We start from the raw sequence: 27,007 nt of genomic DNA, 5'->3' as shown, positions 1-27,007 counted from the left end.
GGGTACGTGCCTGGTTTACAGTTCCACTGGTTCCACAAGCAAGTACTGCAGATCTGCTCTCCCTTTCCTCTCGATAAAGCGGGCGTTAAACATTTTATGAGCCAAAAGCAGGATCTTGTTATGAGGCACGCGGTAGTGTAATTTTTTTTTTTCCAACTATCGGGCTTTACATGCCAAAACCACAATTTGATTATGAGGCACGCTGTATGTTGGGGACTCCGGTAATTTGGACCACGTGGGGTTGTTTAACGTGCGCCTAAATCTAAGTACACGGGTGTTTTCGCATTTCGCCCTCATCTAAATGCCGCCCCGTGGCCGGGATTCGATCCCGCGACCTCGTGCTCAGCAGCCCAACACCCTAGCCACTGAGCAACCACGGCGAGTGTGTAAAAGAATAGAAGCGCGTAGGAAAAAATACCAGGATTCTGCTGACGTTCACTCCGGCCACATCAACCGATTAATCGCGATAAAATCGTTAATAGAAAAATGAGAGAGTTGGAATGTTAGCGTTAACTTAGTGGTAAAAAAATCCCCTCCAGCGCTTGTCGAATGGGTGCCGCAGTGACAGTTGACCTGCCGAGCCGAGACCAGCCCTCCCATCCCCCCTCCCCTCACTTTAGCCACTGCCCAATGCCATTATTTCAAATTTGCTGCAATACTGTTCGTCCAGATTTAACTGATTCCCGCTCGAAGGGTGCCGGAATTTCATACTGCTTAACCAAAGCTATGCTGGAGTGAAGTACTCCTTATTGTAGATGGTTGGTAGCTATCAAGACTAAACGTTATGCTAGCATGATTGCAATTAAGAAGCAAGAGTGCACATGATTTTACAGAGTACTTCAGGCCCCATTTCTCAGAAATAATGGATGGACACTTCAAAAGGCTGAAGAATAATTTCAGACAAATACTACCGTCACCCATGAGGCAGGCTCCACTTTCTATGACACCGCAAACGCTTTTTGTTTCTTTCTTTTAATGAAAATATTGAAAACTGTTTAAGGACCCACGACATTATCCACGCTTCGTGAAAGAATAATGTATGGCGAAGGTGGCCAGAAGCGTTACACGTTTGATCGTATAGCGTTCAAAGTCGTTTGCAGCGGCGCCTAAAGGTGTACTGGTACGGAAGCAGGAAAAATAATGAAAGATTATACTTGCCAGACAATTTTGCTGCCATGAAAAGAAACGTAAAAAAAAAACGAAAACGCTTGGGTGATCTCCATCGAAATCGATGAACATAGAAAAAGGTGCAAGAGCAGGCTGTTTCTGAATTTACTTACGGGACCAACCTATAAAACAAAATGATGAACTGAGTTAAAGCATTCGACTATAAAGGCCGTGCGACGTTGTACTTATAGTATGTAAAAGGGGAAAGAGAGAGGGACGGTAAATGACGGCTACAAGCAGATGTGAGAATGCACTTATTGTGCGAAGTGCACCAGCAAATGCGTACGCGCCTCCTGGCGCCCGCGTCAACAAGATAAACAGCTTGCAAAAAAAGAAACGTTGCCGAAACTTGTGTCTCGCGTAAGTCGTGCATATTTAATCTTGTGATCAAAGGATGAATAAACATTCTAAAGCTAACTTTCCTTTAAAAAAAAAGACAAAAAAATTACCGACGATTACGTTACTTCCTAATGCGAAATTTGAGCGCAGCAAATAAGCTGTTTCACCTTTTCGATAGATTGAGGCAAAGAAATCGAGCAACACATGTATGCGCTATCACAGAATTTTTTTTTATTTTTCACACGTATTCCTTTAACAAAGACTCCACTAACAGTTCTTGACAGTCATGAAGGAAGCTTTGTGGTCGGAGAAATAGACTGATATATGTTCGACTTGGTACACCAATGCTTGATTCTCAAAGACGAGATCTATACAAGTGCCTCGCGAGGTTGTCACAGCCGTGGGACGCGTTACGAGCGAGAGGAACGGGATGTTCTCCCGCATAAGTGTTAGGAAATTGCTGTTTGTCTTTATGTCAAGCCACCACCGATCTGGCTCTCTGATTGCCACCGCACAGGGCGAACGGCAGCGGCAATTTCGGCTCGGGCGGTGCACATATACAGATCCGCCGCACCGATCTGGCTCTCTGATTGCCACCGCACAGGGGTTGCATTGGAGGAGGAGTGAAGAAAGGAATTAAGTTCGAGCCGGCGCTTTGACAACCGGAGACTCGCAGGAAGAGGGGGGAGGGGGGCGGCGTGTACACCCAGCGGCAAACGATAGGGGCAGAAGCGCGCGCAGCAAGCGGACAACACGATAAAGGGAGGAGGGAAGAGATAGCAGCGACTGACTGATGCCGCTGACGCCGATAGTGAGTCAACCCCAGCTGCGGAGTTGGTTTCAGGGACAACGCCGCCGATGCCGACACAAACAATATGATACCCTCGCTTCCGCAGCGCTAAGAACCAGGTCTAGCCGTGGGAAGGTGGTCACGTATTCGTCGACGTGCCGGGGCCTACGTGAAATAACCGGCGCGTCGGCAACTGAAGAGCACCCTATCCGCCACACAAGAACAGGGGGGGGGGGACCCTTTCCTCCTCTTTCTGCATGGCGGCGACGGTGTTCTATGCAGTCACGTTATCTTGACTCTCTAGCGGCGTCAGCGGCATCCAGCGGTATCAGTCGGTCGCTGCTAGCGCTGGGGGGATGAAAGGGGGGCGGAGCTGGTTACGAGGCCGACGACAACGCCGACGACGACGCGAAACCCAGGAACGGACGCCAAAGAGCTGCGCTCTAAAAGAAAACGAAGCGAAATAGCCTAAAACACGCCATCGCCGAATGTATTAATGCGAAAATTATTTTTACAATGGCAGCAAAGAAGTTAAGGAAGTGGGCGGTAGGAGGGGAGTGACCCGCCGTGGTTTCTCAGTGGCTATGGTGCTGGGCTGCTGAGCACGAGGTCGCGGGATCGAATCCCGGCCACGGCGGCCGCATTTCGATGGGGGCGAAATGCGAAAACACCCGTGTACTTAGATTTAGGTGCACGTTAAAGAACCCCAGGTGGTCGAAATTTCCGGATTCCTCCACTACGGCGTGCCTCATAATCAGAAAGTGGTTTTGGCACGTAAAACCCCATAATTCAATTCAATTCAGGAGGGGAGTGGGGGCACATAAAAAATGGACGCTAATCACAGCGCGCGTGATTAGCCAAACACGAATAATTAATTTCTCTGCAGGCTACCCTGAGAGCTCCACAGAATCCATCCTCCTGACAAGTGGATCAGTTTAAACTGTCGCGATTTTCTACGCGAAGATGCTGTCTTTGTGGGGAAGGGAGCGCGAAAATCACCTGTGCTACATGGCGGGTTTAACAGATATTCGCTGTGCTTTAGTTGGTAAGCACTCACGCGCGCATAGGACTACTTTCTTAGAACAGCATAAAGCTCAGCAAGTTGGTAGGGGTTCACGACACGGGAAGACATGCGCGCAAAAAGGTAGAACAACGCAAACGCCGACTATCAGCTAAGAGGTCGCACAGCGCCGCAAAAGAAGGAAGACACAAAACCCATTCACACATGCTCAAAGGGAAGGCAGCACGAAGCCATCAATCATGGACCCGCGTAATTCAGCGTAAGCGATCGTGGACCGGTGGAACACTGTCTAACCATTCGACGAACTGACCCGATTGCAAGTGTACTCCTAATTTGCAAGCACCAAAGTTATATTCATACACAGGAATGAAGAAGTGCGTCTTGTGGTCGAGGCGAGACATGTCATTAAGAACGGCGGCACATTCGCAAGTCAACCTTTGATTATCTTCAACAAAGAGGAATTGCCACGCCGTTATCTCAGTTCGTGAGTGCCCGCGTGTGTCCATGTTTGACGGGTAGGTGCTGTCTTTCCCTGAGCATGCGCAGGTAGGCTTTGCGCATTATTTCTTTACCGGCGCAGTGTGCGCCCCCTGTGTCGGCGGTTCTGCCCTCCTTCACGTTCTTCTTGTGTCCTATTTACGCGGAGTTCCAACAAGCAGATTCTTCATGTTATTCAGCTCGGCAACGCACCTTTCCGATGTGTCTTTACCTCATAGCCTTCGTCTTAATTCCTTTTCTAATAAACGCGCACATGAACAGAAATAGCCCTTTTCCTTAATGCAATGTACTATCATGAAAGGTTAATGAAAATAATTACAACGGGTGCTTGTTACTGTTGTGAAATTTCGCGGCTTGAGTCGCAAAGGCTCGTATTGATAATGGTGCTTTGATAGTAAAATATGGGTGCCTCGGCTATCATATTGTTTTCACGAAGCCACCAATGGTGCTCGGGCCTCGACCGTTCACAAACCGTTATCAGCCCGTGCGAAATACGTTTTTTTTTTTTTTTTTTTTTTATTTCCTCCCACCTCTGGCTGCTACCGCCGCCCGCGATGTCAAAGTTATTGCGTTTGCCTCTTGGGAAAGCGACACCGAAGGGTGGAGGAAGCAAACACTAAACAAAATAATGTTTAACTGTTACATTTTCCCGCATAGGTAAACTGCGTGGAAGCACTATAATCCAGCGTGGTTAAGCCTTACTTGATAGCCTTCACATCGCGACCGAGAGTACGCAGCATGTCGCGCGTGCGACAGCTGTGGAGCGCCGTGCGGGCGTGTGCTCACGCATCATCTTGATGATGACGAAGGTGACGGTGCAGATGGCCATGAGGACGAGGGCTGCACCGCCGGCCACGCAGAAGGCCATCATGCCGGTGTCCACGACTTCGCTGTCTCGAGGCCTCCTACGTAGTGCAGAGCAGAAGGGGCGTCGCAAACCATCGCAGCAGTACTACAACTCAACCTCCATTTAACAACGTCGACGAGACCCTATAGTTAGTTCGTTAACTCGAGAACATCATTAAATCGAAAACAATTATGCGAATAACACAATACTTACTCGAGAGCGAAAATGTGTAAGTTTACCATGCGTAGGCTTTTGTCAGCTTCAGAGCCGTGTCCGTGTTCTCCTTGTTTCGTGCCATGTGGTAGCGCTGTTATCATCTAACAAATGAGCGCGTTTTATATTTCCTCATAGCAGCCGCCAAACATGATCAACAGGTTGTCCTGTGCGCGGACATGGAACGCCAAATGCGAATGAATCACAAGAGAGAGAAGAGAGGGAGAGAGAAGGAAAGAAAGAAATGCGGCAGAACCCATCTCATGGTGACTGTCGACGGTGATGCTGTAACATTGATTCAATATAGCGAATTATGTATGAGGCGTGTACTGCAGCGGGACTCCTCTTTCGCGCTTCCCTAAGAACCCTTGGCGCCATCTAGTGCCACCACCGTGAACCATGTGCATGGCCTCCGAGATGTATGGCCCGCCGGTGCATGTGAACGCTGTGAAACGCTCATGTGACAACCGAGTTCCTCCTTCGCACTTATGTGTGGGCACGCTGCGCGATCTAGTGGCACTGCCGAGAAGTCCACGCGTTGCATCCGAGACGAGAAGCGAGGCGCGTCGGTGCCCGCGAACGATGACAATTGTTTCCTCGCTTGCCGCACACACAGTGGCACATACTCAGTGACTCATGTTGGCGAGAGGTTTATTGAAGAGCGCCAGATACCCAGTGCACTCGTGGCGCAGCTTGCTAAAGCGTTGGCGTGAAAGGCGTTCCTTGTTAAGCGGAATATGCCTAGTGCAATTGTGGCACAGCCTGCTAATGCGCCAGTTTGCTGTCCTAAAGGAATCCTTGTAACGTGGCATCAATTTATCTCAGCATCGGAGAAATTTGAGGAATCTTTTTCATCATTGTAGCGCGACACATTCCCAGTGGTACATACCTAGATACCCAAGTTGGCTTGAAAGACGTTCACTGAAAAGCGGCACAGACCGAGTGGCACATACCCAGTGATCCAAGTCGGCGTCAAAGATGTGCCTTCGAACAGCGGCATCTAGCCAGTCCCGCATCTTACAGTGACCCATGTCGGAGAGGCTCGTTGAAGTGCGGCACGTGTGCGCACATTGCTACATACTCAGTGACCCAAGTTGGGCTGACGGTTGGTTTCGAACCCTGTTCCCTCCTCGGCACAGCAGCCCGATGCGCTACCCATTCGACTACGGACTACCCAGTGACACAGGTAGACGAGAAAACGGTTAGATACATAAATAGATAAACCCACACACACACACACACACACACACACACATATATATATATATATATATATATATATATATTGTACTGAAGGCACTGGGCAGTGGGCATGGTGCTGGTGTGCTGGTGCAAGAGAAGACGACGAGAAGTGCTGGCTTCCCCGTTACGATATAGCGCCGACCTGTTTACGCCTAGCGCTACAACCTATATCTAGTTACCCTTCTGCTAGGCGAACACCCCCATTGCATTTGGTGGAGCTGCTGGGTTTCTCTTCGACATCCTGGAACTCCGCAGCCGAACGCTACCACCAGCTGTTGCAATGGATGAACCGGGACCGTCCCAGGCTGCTGCTCCCGTGCCCCCCGCCATCGTCTGTTCTGGCGTCATCCGGCAGCGCGATCCGGCTATATTTAGCGGCACAGACGACCACGACGTTGAAGACTGGCTCGCCGAATATGACCGTGTAAGCGCCTATAATAAGTGGGACGACCGCGCCAAGCTCACAAATGTCATCTTTTACTTGACTGACGTGGCAAACCTATGGTTCCGCAATCATGAAGCCGATTTTACCACCTGGTCGGCTTTCACGGCAACTTTGGCAGAGGTCTTCGGCCGTCCCGCCGTTCGCCGGCTTCGCGCTGAGCAGCGCTTGCGTGGTCGAGTTCAACGCCAGGAGGAGACCTTCACTAGTTATATTGAAGACGTGCTCTCACTATGCAAGCGCGTCAACTCATCTATGGACGAAGCTGACAAGATTAAGCACGTCATGAAAGGCATCGATGACCAAGCCTTCCAGATGCTCGTCGCGAAGAGTCCGCGGACGATTGCCGAGGTCGTACAGCTCTGTCAGCACTACGACGAGCTGCGCAAGCAGCGTGCATCAACGCGCGCTGCTCATCAGGACACCACGGATCTATCTCCGTTGGATTTCGGCCGCGACGCTGCCGATATCTCTGCCTTAATGCCGGAGATAAAGCAGTTCATCCGTCAGGAAGTGGCACGCCAACTCTCTCTGGCGAACAGCACACCCGAGCCGTCGACAACCTTGGCTCCCTCGCTTCGCCACGTCATTCAGACCCAAGTTGCCGCGGCGCTGCCATCTGCCCCTCCTCCGCAGCCTGCAGCTGGATCGCTCACTTACGCTGACGTTGTTGCCCGGCCTTACGCTCCTCCGGCCCCTGATGCCTACCGGGCCACTGGCACCTTCCATGTGCCGCCGCCACCTTCACGCCCGATGGTCGTCCCTTACTCGGCCGCTGGGGCCCCTGTCGTCAACCCGTGGCGTACATCTGACAACCGGCCAATATGCTATTTCTGCCATTTTCCGGGCCACGTAGCACGATTCTGCCGCCGTCGCAGCCCCCGTTTACCTGCCAGTGGGGGCGCCTCAAGCTACAGGCCTGCTCGACTTCCGCGTCAGGACCCATCTAGCCTTCCTCCGGACTCATCTTACAGTCGCCTCCCTTTCGATGCACGCCGGTCACCTTCTCCACGTCGCCGATCCATTTCCCCGATGGTTCGCCGACCCAGCCCAGCCCGTGAGGAAAACTAACAGTCGCAGTTCCAGAGGCAAGAACTGCGTTTACGTCGAACATTTCAAGGCCTCATTCTAACCCGGTGAACGAAATTGAACTGTCCGTAGACGGCGTCACCGTACACGCACTTATCGACACCGGAGCCGCCGTTTCTATTATTAGTGAGAAGCTTTGCCGCAATTTGAACAAAGTGACCATTCCCCTTACCTCTCTTTCTCTGCGTACGGCAACCTCGCATCGCATTCAGCCTTCAGCGTCGTGCACAGCCCGGGTTGTCATTCAAAGCGTTATGTATGTTATAGAATTTGTCGTCCTACCTCGTTCCTCACACGACGTTATTCTTGGATGGAATTTCTTATCTGTCAATCAAGCTCTTATCGACTGCGCTCGTGCCGAACTTACGTTATCCGTGCCGTGCTGCGACCATGACGACCATTCTTCTCCTAAAGTTGTTGCCGCCTCTGACATCGACATCGCACCTTTCTCCGCCGCTCTGGTTCCTGTGTCATGTAACTCTGCTGCGAAGTCATCTGTTCTGTTTACACCGTCGGCCACTTGTGCGCGCCGCCGGAACTTTCTACTTCCGTTTGCTGTCGTCACTTTTTGCGACGGTTCTGCTGCCCTTTACGTGTGCAATCCGTCCGCCTGCCCATCATCCCTACTCCGCGGCGAGTGCCTGGGTACCGCTGAAGCTTTCGATAGCGTTCTCCCGGCCACCATGTTTGGCGACACGGCATAACTTCCGATTTGTTCCGTCACTAATCCTGCCGCGACTGATGCCCCTGTAGACGTCTTCGCTCGCGCCGTCGACGCAGAACTCACACCTGCGCAGCAAACAGAAACCATCAAACTCCTCCAACGTTTTCGTTCCTCATTTGACATTGACCAACCATCCTTGGGTAGAGCGTCCGCAGTCGTTCACCGTATCGACACCGGTCAGCAAACGCCATTGCGCCAGCGTCCCTATCGTGTGTCGGCTGCTGAACGCCGTATCATCGACCAGCACGTTGACGACATGCTGGAGCGTGGCATCATCCAGCCCTCTAACAGTCCCTGGGCATCTCCGGTTGTCCTCGTTAAAAAAAAAGATGGCTCCATTCGGTTCTGCGTCGACTATCGCCGCCTTAACCGAATAACGCGCAAAGATGTCTACCCTCTGCCGCGCATCGACGATGCCTTGGACTGTCTGCAGGGTGCGGAATTCTTTTCGTCGCTCGATTTGCGCTCCGGGTACTGGCAAGTGCCAATGGCAGAGGCCGATCGTCAAAAGACAGCCTTCGTAACGCCTGATGGGCTATATGAATTCACTGTCATGCCGTTCGGCCTCTGCAACGCGCCTGCCACTTTCGAGCGAATGATGGACACCATTCTTCGAGGGCTGAAGTGGAAAACGTGCCTCTGTTATTTAGATGATATTGTGGTTTTTTCCACCGACTTTGCGTCGCACCTCAACCGCCTCGAGCAGGTACTTGCGTGCCTCTCCACTGCAGGACTGCAACTAAATTTGAAGAAATGCCACTTCGGCGCTCGTACACTTACTATTCTCGGCCATGTAGTTTCAAAAGACGGTATCCTTCCGGACCCCACAAAACTTAGCGCCGTATCCGAGTTCCCTAAACCAACCACCATGAAAGAGCTTCGCAGCTTCATCGGCCTGTGCTCCTATTTCCGACGCTTTGTCCGTAACTTTGCCTCTGTCATTGCCCCCTTGACGCAGCTTCTCACCGGCCGTTCTGACCTATCAGCCTGGTCCTCGGCGTGCGACGACGCATTCCAAGAACTACGACGCGTTCTCACCTCGCCTCCAGTACTGCGACACTTCGATCCCTCTGCTCCAACTGAGATCCATACGGACGCTAGTGGTGTCGGGCTCGGCGCTGTTCTTGCACAACGCAAGGACGGCTTCGAAGAGTACGTCGTCGCATATGCCAGCCGCACCCTTACCAAAGCCGAGGCGAACTACTCAGTTACTGAGAAGGAATGTCTGGCCATCATTTGGGCTATCGGCAAATTTCGTCCTTATGTGTACGGGCGTCCATTTGACATCGTGACCGACCATCATGCCCTATGCTGGTTATCTTCACTAAAAGATCCAACTGGTCGGCTTGCCCGTTGGGCATTGCGCCTACAAGAGTACGACATCCGCGTTGTTTATCGCTCAGGCCGAAAGCATTCAGACGCAGACGCTCTATCCCGGTCACCAGTGCCCTCTGGCCCTGTCCACTCGTCTATTTCTACCTGCGGTGCCTTCGCCCTCAACATTTCCGACATGCCATCAGAGCAGCGCAAAGACCCATGGATCTCTTCGCTTATTGACTTCCTGTCCAGCCAGTCGCCAGCACCGATCTCTCGGACGCTTCGTCGCCAAGCCACGCACTTCATCATTCGGGATAACCTGCTGTACCGCCGCAACTACAATTCCAGCGGCCGTAAGTGGTTGCTTGTTATACCCCGACACCTCCGCTCCGACATCTGCGCCACGTTCCACGACGACCCACAATGCGGCCACGCTGGTGTATTAAAGACATATTCTCGCCTGCAGCTTCGGTACTACTGGCGCGGTATGTACCGTTTCGTTCGCCAGTATGTCCGGTCATGCCACATATGCCAACGACGCAAGACGCCACCTCAACATGCCGCCGGCCCCTTGCAACCTTTACCATGCCCCGCGCGCGCGTTCGACCGCGTCGGCATTGACCTATACGGTCCGCTTCCCAACACTCCAAGTGGCAACCGCTGGGTTATTGTCGCTGTCGACCACCTCACGCGGTACGCCGAAACTTCAGCCTTAGCATCTGCCACAGCAAAAGACGTCGCCAGTTTTATCCTCCGAAACCTGATTTTACGGCATGGAGCACCTAGAGAATTACTGAGCGACCGCGGTCGTGTTTTTCTCTCCGACGTCATTGCAGCATTGCTAAAGGAGTGTCGCATCATTCACCGCACCACCACGGCATATCATCCTCAAACTAATGGGATGACAGAGCGTTTCAACCGCACCCTTGGCGACATGTTGGCCATGTATGCTTCATCTGACCACTCGAATTGGGATCGCATTCTGCCTTTCGTCACCTACGCTTATAATACCGCCACGCAAAGCACCACTGGGTTCTCCCCTTTCTTTCTCCTTTACGGACACGAACCTTCATGCACTCTGGACACGATTCTGCCTTACCGACCAGATGCTTCGGAGTGCACGACTGTTTCTAGAGCGGCTGCTTACGCCGAAGAATGTCGCCAGCTCGCTCGTTCGTTCACATCCCAGGACCAGTGGCGCCAAAAGCTTCGCCACGATTCATCCACTACGGCTCCGTGCTTTGCGCCTGGCTCGCTGGTCTGGTTGTGGGTGCCCTCTACTCCTCCAGGCCTTTCCTCCAAGCTGCTCTCCAAGTACCACGGTCCTTATCGGGTACTGAAACAAACATCCGCGGTCAACTACCTCATCGAGCCACTCGAAACGCCTTCCGACCAGCGTCGTCGGGGCCAGGAAATTGTCCACGTCTCCCGGCTCAAGCAGTGCCATGACCCCCCTGTGTTCTCCTGTCCTTAAGTCGCCAGGATGGCTACTCTTTCGGTGGGGAGTGATTGTACTGAAGGCACTGGGCAGTGGGCATGGTGCTGGTGTGCTGGTGCAAGAGAAGACGACGAGAAGTGCTGGCTTCCCCGTTACGATATAGCGCCGACCTGTTTACGCCTAGCGCTACAACCTATATCTAGTTACCCTTCTGCTAGGCGAACACCCCCATTGCAATATATATATATATACCCCGGAAATTGCATGACGTTAGCTAATAACGCTAACGCACTCAAAGTTCTGACATAAATAATCTCAGAATGACTATTGACGTTAATGCGATTGGCATTGAAGCAGGGAAGCGACACACCGTAATGCCACCGCCCAAACGCGTCATGCATGAAGCGTGTGCTACAGCCAGGATCCTCTATCGGGTTTTCCTTCATTGAAGAACGACAGATTTCCAGTGACTCAAGTCGGCGTCACAGAAGTTCATAGGATATAGCGGCACATACCAGTGGCACATACCCAGTGACATAAGCTAGCATGAGAGGATAGCGGTTAGATCCGTACATAATAGACACCGGAAAGGGTGTGAAGTATCCTAAGAATTCTAATCGCATTAAAAGGAAGACAGCCCCGACTACGAATGATTCTCATGCTACGCGGCGGAGCAGCACGTGAGAAACCACGTGCGAGAAATAGTTCTGAGGAAGATGACCAGTGTGGCAGCGCCATGGAAACAAAAAAAGGTGGTGTGGCAGTAGCCGCTAGCCGAGTTCCTGGCCCAAGGTTGGTGACGACACCCACCTCGGCAGAGACACCACCTGGAACCACTCAGCGTAGCCTGCAGATACCAGACACAGTAAGTGTACCCAACCCGGGCCCACCCAGCGTCTCCAGCGCCGTGCACAAGCTTATAGCTGGCGAGTACCGTATGCGCATCCAGCCGTGGTCTGCCTGAATGCGTCGCGCTGGACGCTGGTGTAACGTCGACTGTTGCCGCCTTTGTCTGCGCTAATCCTACGGTGTCTGTGCTCCTTGTTCTGTGACCTGGATCATTCTACTGAATTACTGCCGCTGCGCAAATTATGAGTTATGTCTTGACCCTTGTTGTGTACGTTGTACTCTTGTATAAATGGGTTAACATTCCCAGGGTACTTCACGCACATTTCGGGTGCTATATTTGTATGTATGTATGTATGTTTCAATCTAACCGTTTTCTCGCCTATCTGGGTCACTGGGTAGCCAGTGGTCGAATGGGTAGCGCATCGGGCTGCTGTGCCGAGGGAACAGAGCTCGAATCCAACGCTCGGACCAACTTGGGTCACTCGGTATGTGGTAATGTATGCACACGTGGCGCTCTTCAAGCAACCTCTTTCACGCGGACATGGGTGACTGTAGATGCGAGACTGGGTAGGCATCACTGTTCGAAGAAACTATTTGACGTCGATTTGAAGCGCTGAGTGTGTGCCCCTCTGTCTGTACTGGTATTCAATGAACATCTCTGATGCCAACTGGGGTCAGTGGGTATGTGCCAGTGTGGGGCGGTCTTCAATAAACCTCTTTGACGCCAATTTGGATAACTATAGTCGGACACAACTTAAGTCAGCAATAAAGCCCCGCCAACGCTCTCATAACCGCCAGCCGCTGTTCCTCCGCGAGGCTGCAAATAGTTCGTGCTTCAAACGTTCCCTGTTACCTAAATAAGGCGGTAACCACAAAAATAATATCACAAGCGCGTAATTTTATACGTTTTCACTCGTCTATCATAGCGGAACGGTGAAAGCCTAATTCTTTATTGGACTGCAATAAAATGCTTGCTTCGCTGCAATTATTTACTGTTACGTTTCACTTTAGTTGGCATTGAAATTTCATGAGTAAAACGGACTCGCAAGGAAATGAACTGTACTGTGAACTTTTGAAGAGTGAAATGCTCAGACTCCATACACTTTGTGCATGTCTGTTGCACATTTCATCGCTTTCACCGATGACGAGACTCTACAAAAACAACAGACGCTCCGGAGGTATCAAGTACGACGCCATTTTGAGAACGTCGCATGACGACGACTTCGTTTGCTTCTGTGATTGGCTAGCAGAGTAACACAACCCCACGCGGTCCGTGTGCCTTGGTTGCCAACTGCTTTTTTGTTGTTGTTGTTGTTGTTGTTGTTGCTATTGTTGTATGCTACTATAGTATGTGCCACTGGGAATGTGCCCCTCTACAATCACGAAAAAGATCCCTTATATTTCTCCGGTGCTGAGCGGAAGCAAACCGACGTCACGAGGGTTTCTCAAGGGCAGCAACCCGACGCATTAGCAGGCTGCGCCACAAATTTACTGGGTATGTGCCGCCCTTCAATGAACCTCTAGCCAACATGAGTCACTGAATATGTGCTGTTGTGATCGACCTATTACGCCGCGAATACAGCCGCTGACGGAGAACGCGATAATTGCGAACGAGCCGATGACCCCGTCCGAGCCATCCCTGACCATGACGACTCATGACCTTCAATTTGGCTCTGCCGGGAGGGGTATGACTAGGAGTGGCTTCGCCAGAAGGAGACATTCCTTCCCGTTACCTGTCATCCGCCTAAATTGGTGCGTCCGCACTGGAGACGGGGTCAGTGTGCTTCTCCCCCCTCCCCTGTTCGTGCCCACTGACGTGTGTGTGTTTGGGATAAAGCTATCTACGGATGGTAAGGGCTACCAGCCTCCGTATTGGTGGGATCTGATGTCATCTGTCTCCTGACGCCGGATTGGGGGAAGACGACCGGACAATGACAACGGAGAGGTTAAAAGGGGGTACAGACGCTTGGAGAGAGATTGGCAGCTGGAACTTGATCAAGAACTAATCTTCTTTCATTCTTGCCGAATTCTTGTACATAATGTATTTAAACACGTGCGTTTTAAACGTCTTGGATATCGGACCCAGTACCACGTTCCCTTACTACTCCGCGCTGAATGGACACCACACATCTTCGAACCCGCGGTCGCAACAGTGCCATTGAGTGTGCAGCAAGCGAGGGAACAATTCTCAGCGCTCGCACGCACCGGCGTGCCACGCTTCTCGTCTCGGAGGCCATGCGCGAACTTCTCGGCAGCGCCGCTAGATGGCGCAGCGTGTCCAGAAAGAAGCGCGAGAGAGGAGCCCGGTTGCCGCATGACGCGTTTCTCAGTGTTCGCACGCACCGGTGAGCCATGCATTTCGGAGGCCAGGCTTCGCTGCGGCGCCCGTAGATGTCGCTGAGTGTTATTAGGGAAGCGTGAAAGAGAAGTCCCGCTGCAGTACATGCTTCAGTTTCAGTTCATTGTTGCGATTGAAATTTTGTACAGAAAAAGTAACTCTAGGAGTTCCCATAGTCAAAGACTGGGGAGGGACCTCCAACAATAAATACATAGAAAAAGTACACTTGATGCAGTTAACAGCAGTAGCACTCCTGTGAAAACAAAAGGTTATAACACAAAAAAAAGAAAAAGAAGTCAAGTCATGGTAATAACAATAAAGTATAAACAGAAAAGGCAGATCCTGGGAATAATATTCCACATAGAGAAGCGTAAAATAAATAAAACAATCACTTTCCCAACAAGTGGCGACGAAGTTTCCTCTTACATAAATGAATGGAAGGAGATGATTTAATGCATCATACATAAATCATTTCGATGGTGGCAATACGTTGTGTGGCTACATTGATTCAATGCTAAACGCATTACCATCGACAGTCATCGTGAGATGGGCTCCGCCATCTCACGATTTTTTCTTGTGTATCACTGCCTTTATTTACCCCCCCCCCCCCCGTTCTGTTAATACATAGTGTAAAGTTCGTGTAAATCGGCCTCACCATTTATATTTGTTTATCATTGCCTTCCTTTAAAAAACCAATACCAACATGAATCATCTCCCGACCTTGTGACAAAGGTCGGTGACGCCCAAAACGAAGTTTCGTATAAAGACGAATGGTTCACCTCAAAATGACAATACGTGAATAAGTTTCGATGCCGTTCAGACATCGACAGCTTTTGAATTACGTTAACTACGTCGTATATATCGGTAACAAATATTCAACTTATTGGTACACAGCTTTGTAGCATGCTAGCAGTGATATTACAAGTTTGCAGTGGACGTGGTGTCATGCAGCTCTACAGCCCTATTTTCTGACCATCGGATTATCTCTTATAATGTAGATTTCAGATGCGGGCATCTCGTATACAGTACTTGCGAAGCATCTGAAAACGTGTCCATGGCCACGAGGCATCGTTCTTAGCTCATCTTTGAGCTGCGTAAAAGGTGCCTTCTCTGCAGTAAAGGTCTTTGTGCGGAGGAGCCCGCTAACGTGATTTCCTTTCATTACGCGTGGGACAGTGTTGTAACGTTAGGTAGGAAGAAAATATTAAGGGGAGAAAGGCAGAACTTTAGGATGTGATAGGCATAGTAAAACCTGATTAGATTAAGCAGTCTGCCTAACGATTTGCCGCCGCTACGTTTCAAAGGGGATGCCAATAACGATCACCATCAACAGTATTCGTACGTACGCATGCGTGCGCGCACAAAAATAGTCCTTAATCTCTCGCAGTAAGTTGCAAAATTTTTATGATGCACGGCACCATCTGCTCGTTGTTTTGCATAACTAGAGAATGGCTTTCTGTTTCTGAAAAAATTAAAGAAGAAAAACAAAGGGAGGGAGAGGGTGTTTAATGGACAAGAGTATACGTATACTTTTGACAGTCATTGTGAGCCGTTCAAAACATTTGTTTTAACGTGTCTAACTAAAAAAAAAGTTCACAGTGTCTCTTATGTTATTCCTAAGATGACTTGAAGGCGAAAGCTCAAGTGCCGATGCATTCAAGATGGATACATGACGTACACATCCCCCCACATAATTCGCTTAGTCATCCCTCTTAGTTCCAAAGGCCGTGCGTTCGACTCCCACCAAAGATCTTCGGCTCGAGTACCTTAATTAACTCTATTTTAATTAACTTCGCCTGCATTACCTTTGTCTTAATTGCCACCAATGGTGGTGGGTTCAACTCCAACCAAAGGTCGTGGGTTCGAGTGCCTTAATTCTATATTAATTAACTGTGCCTGGATTAACTTCACCTTCATTAACACCAAAGGCCGTGCGCTCGACTCCCACCAAAGATCTTGGGTTCGAGTACCTTAATTAACTCTATATTAATTAACTTCGCCTGCATTACCCTTGCCTTAATTACCACCAAAGGTGGTGGGTTCAACTCCAACCGAAGGTCGTGGGTTCGAGTGCCTTAACTCTATCTTAATTAACTGTGCTAGATTACCTTCACGTTCATTAACACCATAGGTCGTGGGTTCGACTACCACCAAAGATCTTGGGTCCGTAGCATTTTTGTACCTTTCGTGTCGTCGACACGTTTTCGCTGAAGGGATTTGAAGGTGGACTGACTCATGAGACACATAGGGCTTTCGCCTTAATAAATTATGGGGTTAGACGTACCAACGCAATTCGTGCGCATACGAGAGACTCCGGAGAGCGGAGCTCCAAATTTATTTCCGCAATCTGGACTTACCTAATATGAATGAATGAATGAATGTTTATTTTGACAGAAAAAAATACAAACGATCTCTGTAGAATCACTGTAGACGGTTGGTTAAATCATATTTAATTAGGTTAAGAGCAGTTCCCCTAATGCCGTGCTCATTTAACTTTTGTAACAATACGTCGTGTTTAATGGAATCGAGTGCCTTTTTAAAGTCAAGAAATATTCGTATTGTGTACAGCTTGTCCTCAAAGTTACTTATTTTTTCTTTGATCTTTAGCAACGCCATTTCAGTACACTGGTGTTTTCGGAAACCGTATTGCTTTTCTGTTATAATATTATTTTGGTTACAAAAATTTAAAATTATTTCGTTAATGACCTGCTTTACTATTTTGAAAAAGATTGGGAACTCTGAAATCGGTCTGTAGTTGTTCATGTCATTCTTGTCTCCCCCTTTAAAAATTACTGATACCCGTGCAATCTTTAATTCATCGGGGAATGCGCCAGTACACAAAATTAAATTGCATATGTGTGACATTCCTCTACAAATATGCAGCACCACAGCTTTTATTGGTTCTGCCTTTATGCCATCCATACCACATGCTGTGGAATTCTTTAACTATAGAAATAAGTTACTTATTTCAGCCTCAACTGGTGGTGCAAGAAATAGCGACCTGCTCATACGAAATGGAATATAAGACCTGTAAGTTGGGATATCAGCATCCAACGCATCAGACGCGCCACATTGTAAGAAATGCTCATTAAACTTATCGGTCAGTGCAGTCCCTGTGAAAGATACGCCTTTATCCATAACCTCAAAAACAGAATTTCGATCACTGTTCGGAAGCAGATCCTTCAATGTTTTCCAAACTTTTTTTGGATCATTAAGAATATGAGTGAACTTATTCTCATAATACCTCTCCCTTGCCAGCTTTATATCACGGCCTAATTTATTCCTGACCTTTTTGTATTTCATTAAGTACTCTGGTGGCCTTGTCTTTATAAAAACCCGCCATGGTTGCTCAGTGGTTATGGTGTTGGGCTGCTGAGCACGAGTTCGTGGGATTGAATCCCGGCCACGGCGGCCGCATTTCGATGGGGGCGAAATGCGAAAACACTCGTGTATTTAGATTTAGGTGCACGTTAAAGAACCCCAGGTGGTCGAAATTTCTGGAGTCTTCCACTACGGCGTGCCTCATAATCATAAAGTGGTTTTGGCACGTAAAACCCCATAATTAATTGTCTTTATAAAAGTAGCGAAAAGTCTATCGCGTTCCTTTATTCGTTTTAGAAGTGCGGTGTCAACGCACGGTTTCCTGCATTTCTTGCTTCTTCTAGCTTATGATAGAGGGAAAGCTTTGTAATAAAGGTCTTTGATTATGGGGAGAAATCGATTGAATGCCTTGACAGGATCCGTCAATGCGTATATTTCGGACCATTCCGCTTTGCTGACTGACGCTTCAAAATCAGCACTCGTGTTCTTGGTTATCAATCTGTACTGTAAGCGCGTGTCACTTTTGCGTTGTCGGCACACTTTCGTCTCACGTGTAAAAAACAGGAAAATAGGCATGTGATCGCTTACATCAGAGATGATGACACCCGACTCTAATTCAGTTAATCGCGTTGTAAAACGCAAGTCAAGTAGGCTTTCAGAATTGTTCGTCACCCTGGTTGGAACATTAATAACATTTTCGTAGCCAAACGAAAAGAAAACATCCAGAAACGCTTGTTTGGATCGGTCCATTGAAAGCAGGTTAATATTAAAATCGCCCGTTACAATGAGGGGAGTGCCAAGCTGTGTACAAAAATCCAACATACATTCAATGAAATCTAATAACATGCATACAACACCGGATGGAGGCCTGTAAATAACCACAAATATAGTATTCGCACACTTGATCATGAGGGATTCATAGTGCTCGTACATTACAGAAAACTCAGAAATTATATCAAAGCATAGATCGTGTTTTACATAAAAAGCTGCACCACCCCCTTTCTTATGTTTTCGGGACAGTGAACAACACTTAAATCCTGAGAAGTGTACAGCATCGTACTTGTCCCGGAACCAAGTCTCAGAGAACGCTAAAATATCAAATTCATGCTGTAATTCATGTAGAAGCATGCAGACAGATTCGTGCTTGCTTTTTAAACTTTGTGCATTCAAATGAAACAAAGGCATCTGATTTCTATCACGTAACTCTCTGCTCTGTCTCAAGGAAAGCTTGTCGTAGTACTTGCATTCCTGAAAAGGGATTGCCATGTTGAAGAACGCGCATACAAAACCATACTGCCTTATTAACTTATTCTGTCAAGGTCATCCATTGTGATAACCCTGATGACTCGATCACGAGGACCACGAGGCATGAAGAATTTTCCATTCTTGTGCCAGGCGAACTTGTACTCTTTTTCAGCCGCCCGCGTCTTCATATCCCAGAAAAGCTTGTTGTTCTGTGCTGTGAGATTTTCATTCAGGTAAATTTTTTACTTTGATTTTTTCAGTAGCATTTTTTTCCCGAGCCAAGCATCTCTGGTCGCGCGAGCGAGAAGTGAAGCGAACCAGGATAGGTGGGACTTTTTATTTTTCGGTGCTGATTGTTTCATTTTCAACGTCAACTGAGTCAGCCCTGACCTTCAACGGAATGTGGTGGACGGCTTCAATGTCCTGCTTCGAAAAGTTGTGGAAGCTCGAGTTCATCCATTAAACAGTTCAACTTTTCTAGCAAGTTTTCACTGACATGATGCGGCAGACCATGCACTTCCAAATTCAGGCGTCTGCCGTACTGATCGATATCATTCAAGTCTTTCCTAAGTTTGTAGATTTCTTGCTCTTTTAGCTTGATCTCAAGTTTTTCCACACGCTTCCGAAGGCCTGCAATGTCTGCATTTTGCTGCTTCATCTCAAGGATGACCTCATCATATTTTGTAGTATTTCCTGCATTGCCTGTTCAACGCTTGTCACCGTTTCTTCTGTTTCTTCCAGAGCGTCTATCTTGACTTTCATTTCAAGCAGCACAGCAAGCTTGCGGCGTATTTCTTAAATTTCGTTTTTTAGGTTCAATTTTGGCCCTTCGTCGTCATTTGCTGTGCTAGGACCGCTTCTGGTCCTGCCTGTTTTGCATGTGGCGCACTTCCAAGATTTCAAGGCGGTTTCGGATTTTTTTCTGTACGTACTTAATGTTACTCCCGAGCAAAAGTTATTCTGACTGGGGCCCTTCAGCATGCTTTCCGCAGCTAAAACGTTTACCACGATTTAGATGTATGCACTGAAAGATAATCAGGGTAATATCATCAGCAATTTCGAAGATATAGTAAGAGCAGCGGAAGAATTTTGTACTGACCTGTACAATACCCAGAGCAGCCAGGATACCTCCATTGGAAGTAGTAAGGAACATGTTACCGAGGCTCCTTTTATAGCTTGCGATGAAGTTAGAAGGGCCTTACAAGGCACGAAACGAGGAAAAGCGGCAGGAGAAGATGGGAGAACAGTCAATTTAATCAAACATGGAGAAGGCATCATGCTTGAAAAGCTTGCGGCCTTTTATACGAAATGTCTCACGACTTCAAGGGTCCCAGAGAACTGGAAAAATGCCAACATTATACTAATCCACAATAAGGGAGACGTTAAATAATTGAAAAATTATAGGCCCATTAGCTTACTTCCAGTATTGTATAAAATATTCACCAAGATAATTTCCCATAGAATAAGGGCAATACTTGACTTCAGTCAACCAAGGGAACAGGCTGGTTTCAGGAAGGGATACTGTACAATGGATCACATCCGTGTAATCAATCAGGTAAGCGAGAAATCTGCAGAGTACAATCAGCCTCTCTATATGGCTTTCATAGATTATGAAAAGGCATTTGATTTAGTAGAGATACCAGCAGTCACAGATGCATTACGTAATCAAGAAGTACAGGAGGTTCACGTAAATATCTTGGAAAATGTCTACAGATTGCACAGCTACCCTAATTCTCCACAAGAAAAGTAAGAAGACAACCTATAAAGAACAGGGTCAGACAAGGAGACACAATCTCTCCAGTGCTATTCACTGCATGCTTGGAAGAAATATTCAAGCTATTAAATTGGGACGGTTTAGGAGTAAAACTCAATGGCGAATATCTCAGCAACCTTCGATTTGCAGATGACATTGTCCTGTTCATCAACACTGGGGACGAGTTACAACAAATGATTGAGGACCTTAACAGAGAGAGCGTAAGAGTTGGGTTGAAGATTTATATGCACAAAACAGATAATGATCAATAGCCTGGCAAGGGAACAAGAGTTCAGGATCGCCAGTCAGCCTCTAGAGTCTGTGAAGGAACACGTTTACCTAGGTCAATTACTCACAGGAGACCCTGATCATGCGAATAAAATTTATAGAAGAATAAAAATGGGTTAGAACGCATACGGCAGACATTGTCAGATCCTGACTGGAAGCTTACCATTATGACTAAAATGAAAGGTATACAATCAGTGCATTCTACCGGTGCTGACTTATGGGGCAGACAGTTGGAGACTGACGAAGAAGCTCGACAAAAAGTTAAGGACTGCACGAAGAGCGATGGAACGAAGTATGATAGCTGTAATGTTAAGCGACAGGAAGAGAGCGGTACGGATCAGGGAGCAAACGGGAATAGGCGATATTCTAATTGACATTAAGAAAAAGAATGGGCAGGTCATGTAATGCGTAGGTTAAATAACCGGTGGACCATTAGGGTTACAGAATGGGTGCCAAGAGAGGGGAAACGCAGTCGAGGAAGGCAGAAGAATAGGTGGGGTGATGAAATTAGGAAGTTCGCAGGCGCAAGTTGGAATCGGTTGGCGCAGGACAGCGGTAATTGGAGATTGCAGGGAGAGGCCTTCGTCCTGCAGAGGACTTAAATGATGATGATGATGATGATGACGACGACGACGATTATGATGATGATGATGATGATGATGATGATGATGATGATGATGTGCCCTTGGATATTCATGCTGAAAAGCGCCGCAGGAAATTTTCATAGTGCCTTCAGTGCCTTTAACACGCTCCTCCGAGCAGAGAGTTAAATGTTAGAATTGTTGCTGCAAACAAACGGCTCAACATTGCCGCTTGAACCACAGCACAGTTACAAGGTGAATTTCAAGCCACCGTGTGGCAAACGCTCTCCGCATCGAAGAAATCACAAGCGGGAATGCCACAAGGCGCAGTCCTGTTCGTGATTATCTTCAACTTGGTGATAACACCATTCTGCTATCGCCTGGCTGAGATACCTGGACTTCTATTCAGCATGTATGTGGACGGCGTCACAATATACTGTAAGAGTTGCGGTCGGGTATGTAAATTGGGGTAGCTGGCCCATGCCGTCGTCCGACTCATCCACGCAAAGGACGTTGTTGAAAGGAGGAACGCGTTCTCATCGAGAACGAAGAGTACTGGATTTACTTACAATATCCACATGAAGAGTGGAGAACGTTACATTTCATCAGCCTAGCATGACTGAAAACGAAGCACTGAGGAGCCGACAACGACTGTTTGAAGCCCCCTCTGTCCTCCCTAGACCCCTAGGCCAGGGAAACTGCCGTCCAACCTTAGTCCAATCGGAGCGTCCAAAGTTGTCGAATGACCCTCTTTGAGGGCCAGGGTTCACACGCTCACTCCCGCACTTTTGTTTCAATGAACACACCGAAAGGAGCGGGGCTTCGTAGACAGGGGTTGTCACCCTTGACTCAAGTAGGCATGTCTTGGTTTCTGAGCTGACTCCGCAGTTAGCTGCCGCGTCTGTCAAACGGCCGTGACGATTACCGGATTCCGTGGGGGCACGCCGTAGAACACCTTTTTCCGGGAATTTTCTTGTTCCAATTGATCCGTGAAGGCGACAGCGAACCAGCTAACAATACTCGGTCCGCCAAACGTGTCTCGCCTTACGCCGCCGGTAGTCTGTCCGAGAGAGACGCGTTGTTGGCTCCACGAAGCAATTCGTCGCAGCGGGCTAGGAGAGGCTAGACGGTCACTACCCCCGCTGGCCTATCGTAACAATACTAACGGGGGCTCCAACGGCCACCGGTCCGACGCCAATCAAGTCGGGCTCGACAATATTGCCACATCTATACAGGAAGTAGAACTAGCGACTTCTAATGATAAAACTAACTTCGTAGTGCTGGGCACAAAGGCAGCCAGTTATGCCTCGCAATTTTCCTTCGCCTTCGATGGCGAGCTCAGCAATACAGTGTTCGGGTTCTAGGCATCTACATCAAGGCAAATGGTGGTGCAACGACACGGCTTCGCAACATCACTCGGACCTGGCATCTGATACTCCACCTAATCCGCCACATCGCGTCCAAAACCTGAGGAAGGTAGGAGTGTCCGTCGTCCCGTGACTGCTCTTTTGATCCTAACTGCTGTATGCGGCTATAACTTCTGCAGTCTGACCCAAAAGCAACGAGAAAAGCTCTAATTACTCAAGCATGAATCCATGAGGGTTGTCCCTGGCCTGCCGTGCTTCACACCGTTGCACCGCATCGCCCAAAGGGCCCCGGATGAATTCGATCGAGGCAACAGCCGAGGCTTCCAGGCATTCACATCAGTTTTAAGAGCCACGACGTCCGGTAGTAGTATCCTCACGCTTCTTCATCTGCCAGTCCCCTCAACGCCCTCTTTCTCTGTTCCGTGGGAAATGTCCTCTTACCAGGGACTTTGCACCTATTCTCTGAAACGGGAACGCCGACCACGAACGCCAACCCTTGCGTAAGACCACTTGTCTTACGGAAGGCGGCATGAGGTAGACGTTTGAGATGCTACTCTGTGTTCACGTACGCTGCCCTCACTGACGAAGCTTCAGCCGTAGCGTAGCCCACGCACCGCCAGGGCCTACTCATCCTACCGCACATCCTATAACGACTCAGTAACGGAGGAACTGCGGTATCCACTGTATGCGACGCCGTCCTCAAGCCTTATTTTGCAGTCTTCACTCAGCACACTATCTACACGGACTCACAGGACTCCATAAAGGCCTGCGCCCGGGAGGACTAGCGGAACGGCGCTGTACACTACATACACCGGCCGATGCGAATAGTCTTCCGACTGGCAGCACTGTCCACCTCGCAAGGATAGCAGGCCACACTGGGGTCGCTGGCAGCCGAATGGCCGACTTTCAGGCAAGGTAGTTCTTTCCTACCCCTCAGTGACTCGACCAGAAGTGCTTGACGGCCGCATCGACCTGAACACAGTCCATGGCGGAGGCGAAGGTGGCTCGAAGGGCCGCGCTCTTGAACCTTCTATCGGAGAATCCTACGCCTCTGCCGGGCAGGTTCACCCATGCTGAAGCCACGCGCCTGCGACGCATTGTCACGGACACAGCAGTCGCACCAGCCCGCCCCGCCAGGATGTGCCTTCAGACCTACTAGTCAGCCACTTGCCGCTCCTAACCTGGGAACCAGCTGTCGGATCAGCAGCGTATCCTCTGGGGCCGCACGGCTCTCGCGGAGCACCGCAGAAGGGCGATCTCCCTACGCTAAGGCCTCAGGATTTAGACGCCTGGCGCCTTCCCACTGGTCCGCCGATAGACGGCACCCGATACTACAGTCACTTCTTTTTATAAGCGACTTTAAAATGGGCAACCGCATTTGAACCGGTCTTCTTCTTTGCACGCCCCCCCCCCCCCCCCCCCCCGCCCTCACGAATCTGGTCTTTGGGGGTGCAAACTAGTTTATATTATTTTAATATACGTTTCAACAACAGCGACAGCAACAACAACACTAGGCGTATTCACTTCGATCGAATTCTCAGTGTGACACCAGCTTCGAGATATTAATTTTCATGTGTGATGAAACACATTGGCGTTCAAGTTACTTTTGTACTTCAGTGCACAAAACGGCGTTTCCCTAAAAAGGTAAGTAGGACAACAGTGCATTTTTACCGCAAGTTTGACGCCACATTTACATCGAAACGAGTGACGTCGATATGTCTTGCATACTCGCCGTCCATAATGCGTAAATTCAAATATGTGCAGTTAATTAATTCGATAAAATCTTAACTAGTTATTTTTAAATCAGTGGAGTACTTGTATTAATTTCTCATAGAAGTAATGCCCGCCTCTTCGAGTAATTCATCCAGCTCATGAATTAGAAGTGTGCTATCTGCCATAGGCAATTAAAATAAATCTGCACGGTCTAAAGATACCCGGCGCACGCACACACACACACACACACACACACACACACACACACACACACACACACACACACACACACACACACACACACACACACACACACACACACACACACACACACACACACACACACACACACACACGCACACACACACACACACACACACACACACACACACGCACACGCACACGCACACGCACACACACACACGTACCCGCAATGGTGACTTAGCGGCTATGGTGTTGCGCTGCTAAGCATGAGGTTGCGAGATCGAATCGCGGCCGCGGCGGCCCGTGTACCGTGCATAGGGGCACGTTAAAGAACCCCAGGTGATCAAAACCAATCCAGAGTCGCCCTGACGTGCCTCATAATCAGATGACGGTTTCAGCAGTCCATGCTTTTGATTCCAACTCGAGTTCATCATTCACTCTATAATTCACTATACACCGGTGACACATTATCGTTTCGTCCACTTTCATTTCTCTTTTATTTATTATTTTCTACTTCAGTTTCTATCCCAGTTCATTTGGCGTAGTGTGGTGGGGGCCATTATTTTTTGGTGCCAATCTCCCCAATTGGTTTGCATTTCGTGGTCATGTTTTTTCTCGGCATGTATATAACCACGCCATTTCAAAATAAAATTGTCCGGTTGTCACTGATTTTCATTCGCGCTTGAAGTTTACTAGTTATAGAATACCAACGATCTCTTTCCAAAAATGTGGACCGATCCCCGAAGATATTCCAGTCACAAAAATTAAGCAGTCCGACGCTCTTCCCAACTGCCTTCGCGCGTTGAGTGACGCGATAGGGTGCCGTGCGCAGTGACTCCGCCCCATTCTCACCCCGACTCGCCCAGGGAGACGTTGTCTTTGATCGACTTCAGCTGAAGATTGAATCACCTTCCAACTTTATTTTTATTATTGCTTCTGGTTGAATGCTCACGCTGACAGACATGGGCCTCAGGAAGATAAAGTTATATGAACCTAGCAAATCACAGCAGTAGCGTTAAGTCAGCAAGCACTGAGGTTTGGGGCTCACGGTTTGTCGTGCTTGGCCACCACGATGGAGTCCATGGCCCTGTAAAACTTGTGGGTTCGACCTGCTTCGGCAAACTCGATCCCTTCGGCAGCTTCGATGCCCTGGACCACTTCAATGTTGTCGACAGCCGCCGCACCTCTGGATGTTCGAGCAGCTCGGGCAGCCCCAGCACCTCGGGCTTTCTCGACAATCTCGGGATACTTAACGCTCTCGGGAGTTGTGACGGGCTCTGGACTCGAGGAGCGCTCGGGAGTCACGACGACGTCCCCGGCCGCCGAGACAGGTGACTGCGACTCCGGGGCGGCCATCGACTTGGCCCCATCTGGTTGCTCTTCATCCGAGCTTGCGTCGCTGCCGAGGCTTTCAATGCGCTCCTCATTTCCAGGTACCTGACGACAAATGCGCTTTTGCTGCCGGCTTCGCATACGATTCCGCAGCACGCACTTATTAGTATACGCCAACAACCACTGGAGGTGGTTTTGAGAAGCACCAGAATCCTACGCGCACGCCAGCGTTATTCTCGTAATTTCACCAATGACAGTCAGTTTACCACGACGGCAGCAGCTACACTGTTGTGCCAATTCCACTCCTGATGTGGAATATAGTGGGAACGCGTGAAAAAAAGTAATGAAGATTAGCACAGGCGACGAACCGAGGGTTATATTAGGCAAATGATCGAAGGTGCGAGTTGTGGATTAACAATGGTCTCTCGTTGATAATGACGGGGTCTTTCAGAGGTCGTGCAGCTCAGGTTGACGACATGAACATGCTAAGTCCTATATTGCGAACCAGCGCGTTTGTATGCCAGGAATATTACAGCGAAACAGCTACATCTGGTTTCTTGTAAGGTATAGAAGTGGAAAAAAATAAGTTGTCGATCGCCGTAAAAGCAATCTCGCAAACTTAAGCTTCCAGCTGGCAGTACGAACGCTTCGCGAGGCAATGTATCTTGAACTGTGAGCAATTCAAAACGTTAGAGGGAGGGCGATTACTCGAACGAAAATTTGGCCAGCATATTACGAAGGACTTACGAAAATAAAGGTTTGCAGGTCTTACGTTTGGCTTGTTTGAGTGCGATAGCTTTTCCAGCGACATGACTGCTATAACCTCCACCTTCTCTTTCTCAGTTCACTTGCCGGTGCGCATGATTAAAAATTCCCGGGACAAAAAGTA

General features: G+C 48.9%; 1 protein-coding gene across 1 annotated transcript in view; it reads right to left on the bottom strand.

Moving 5' to 3' along the window:
* Window positions 1-26,259, bottom strand: part of LOC126544328 (uncharacterized) — a 30,827-nt gene extending 4,568 nt beyond the window's left edge. The window contains exons 1-2 of the mRNA XM_055077898.1: window positions 25,835-26,259; window positions 4,602-4,720 (exon numbers count right to left, since the gene is read on the bottom strand). Coding sequence (XP_054933873.1) covers window positions 4,602-4,720; window positions 25,835-26,259 — 544 coding nt within the window. The remainder of the gene's footprint in view (window positions 1-4,601; window positions 4,721-25,834) is intronic.
* Between the last annotated feature and the right edge of the window lie 748 nt (window positions 26,260-27,007).

This window comes from Dermacentor andersoni, chromosome 1 (assembly GCF_023375885.2).
Source record: "Dermacentor andersoni chromosome 1, qqDerAnde1_hic_scaffold, whole genome shotgun sequence".
Classification (NCBI taxonomy): Eukaryota; Metazoa; Arthropoda; class Arachnida; order Ixodida; family Ixodidae; genus Dermacentor; species Dermacentor andersoni.
This window is presented reverse-complemented; position numbering and strand designations above follow the sequence as displayed.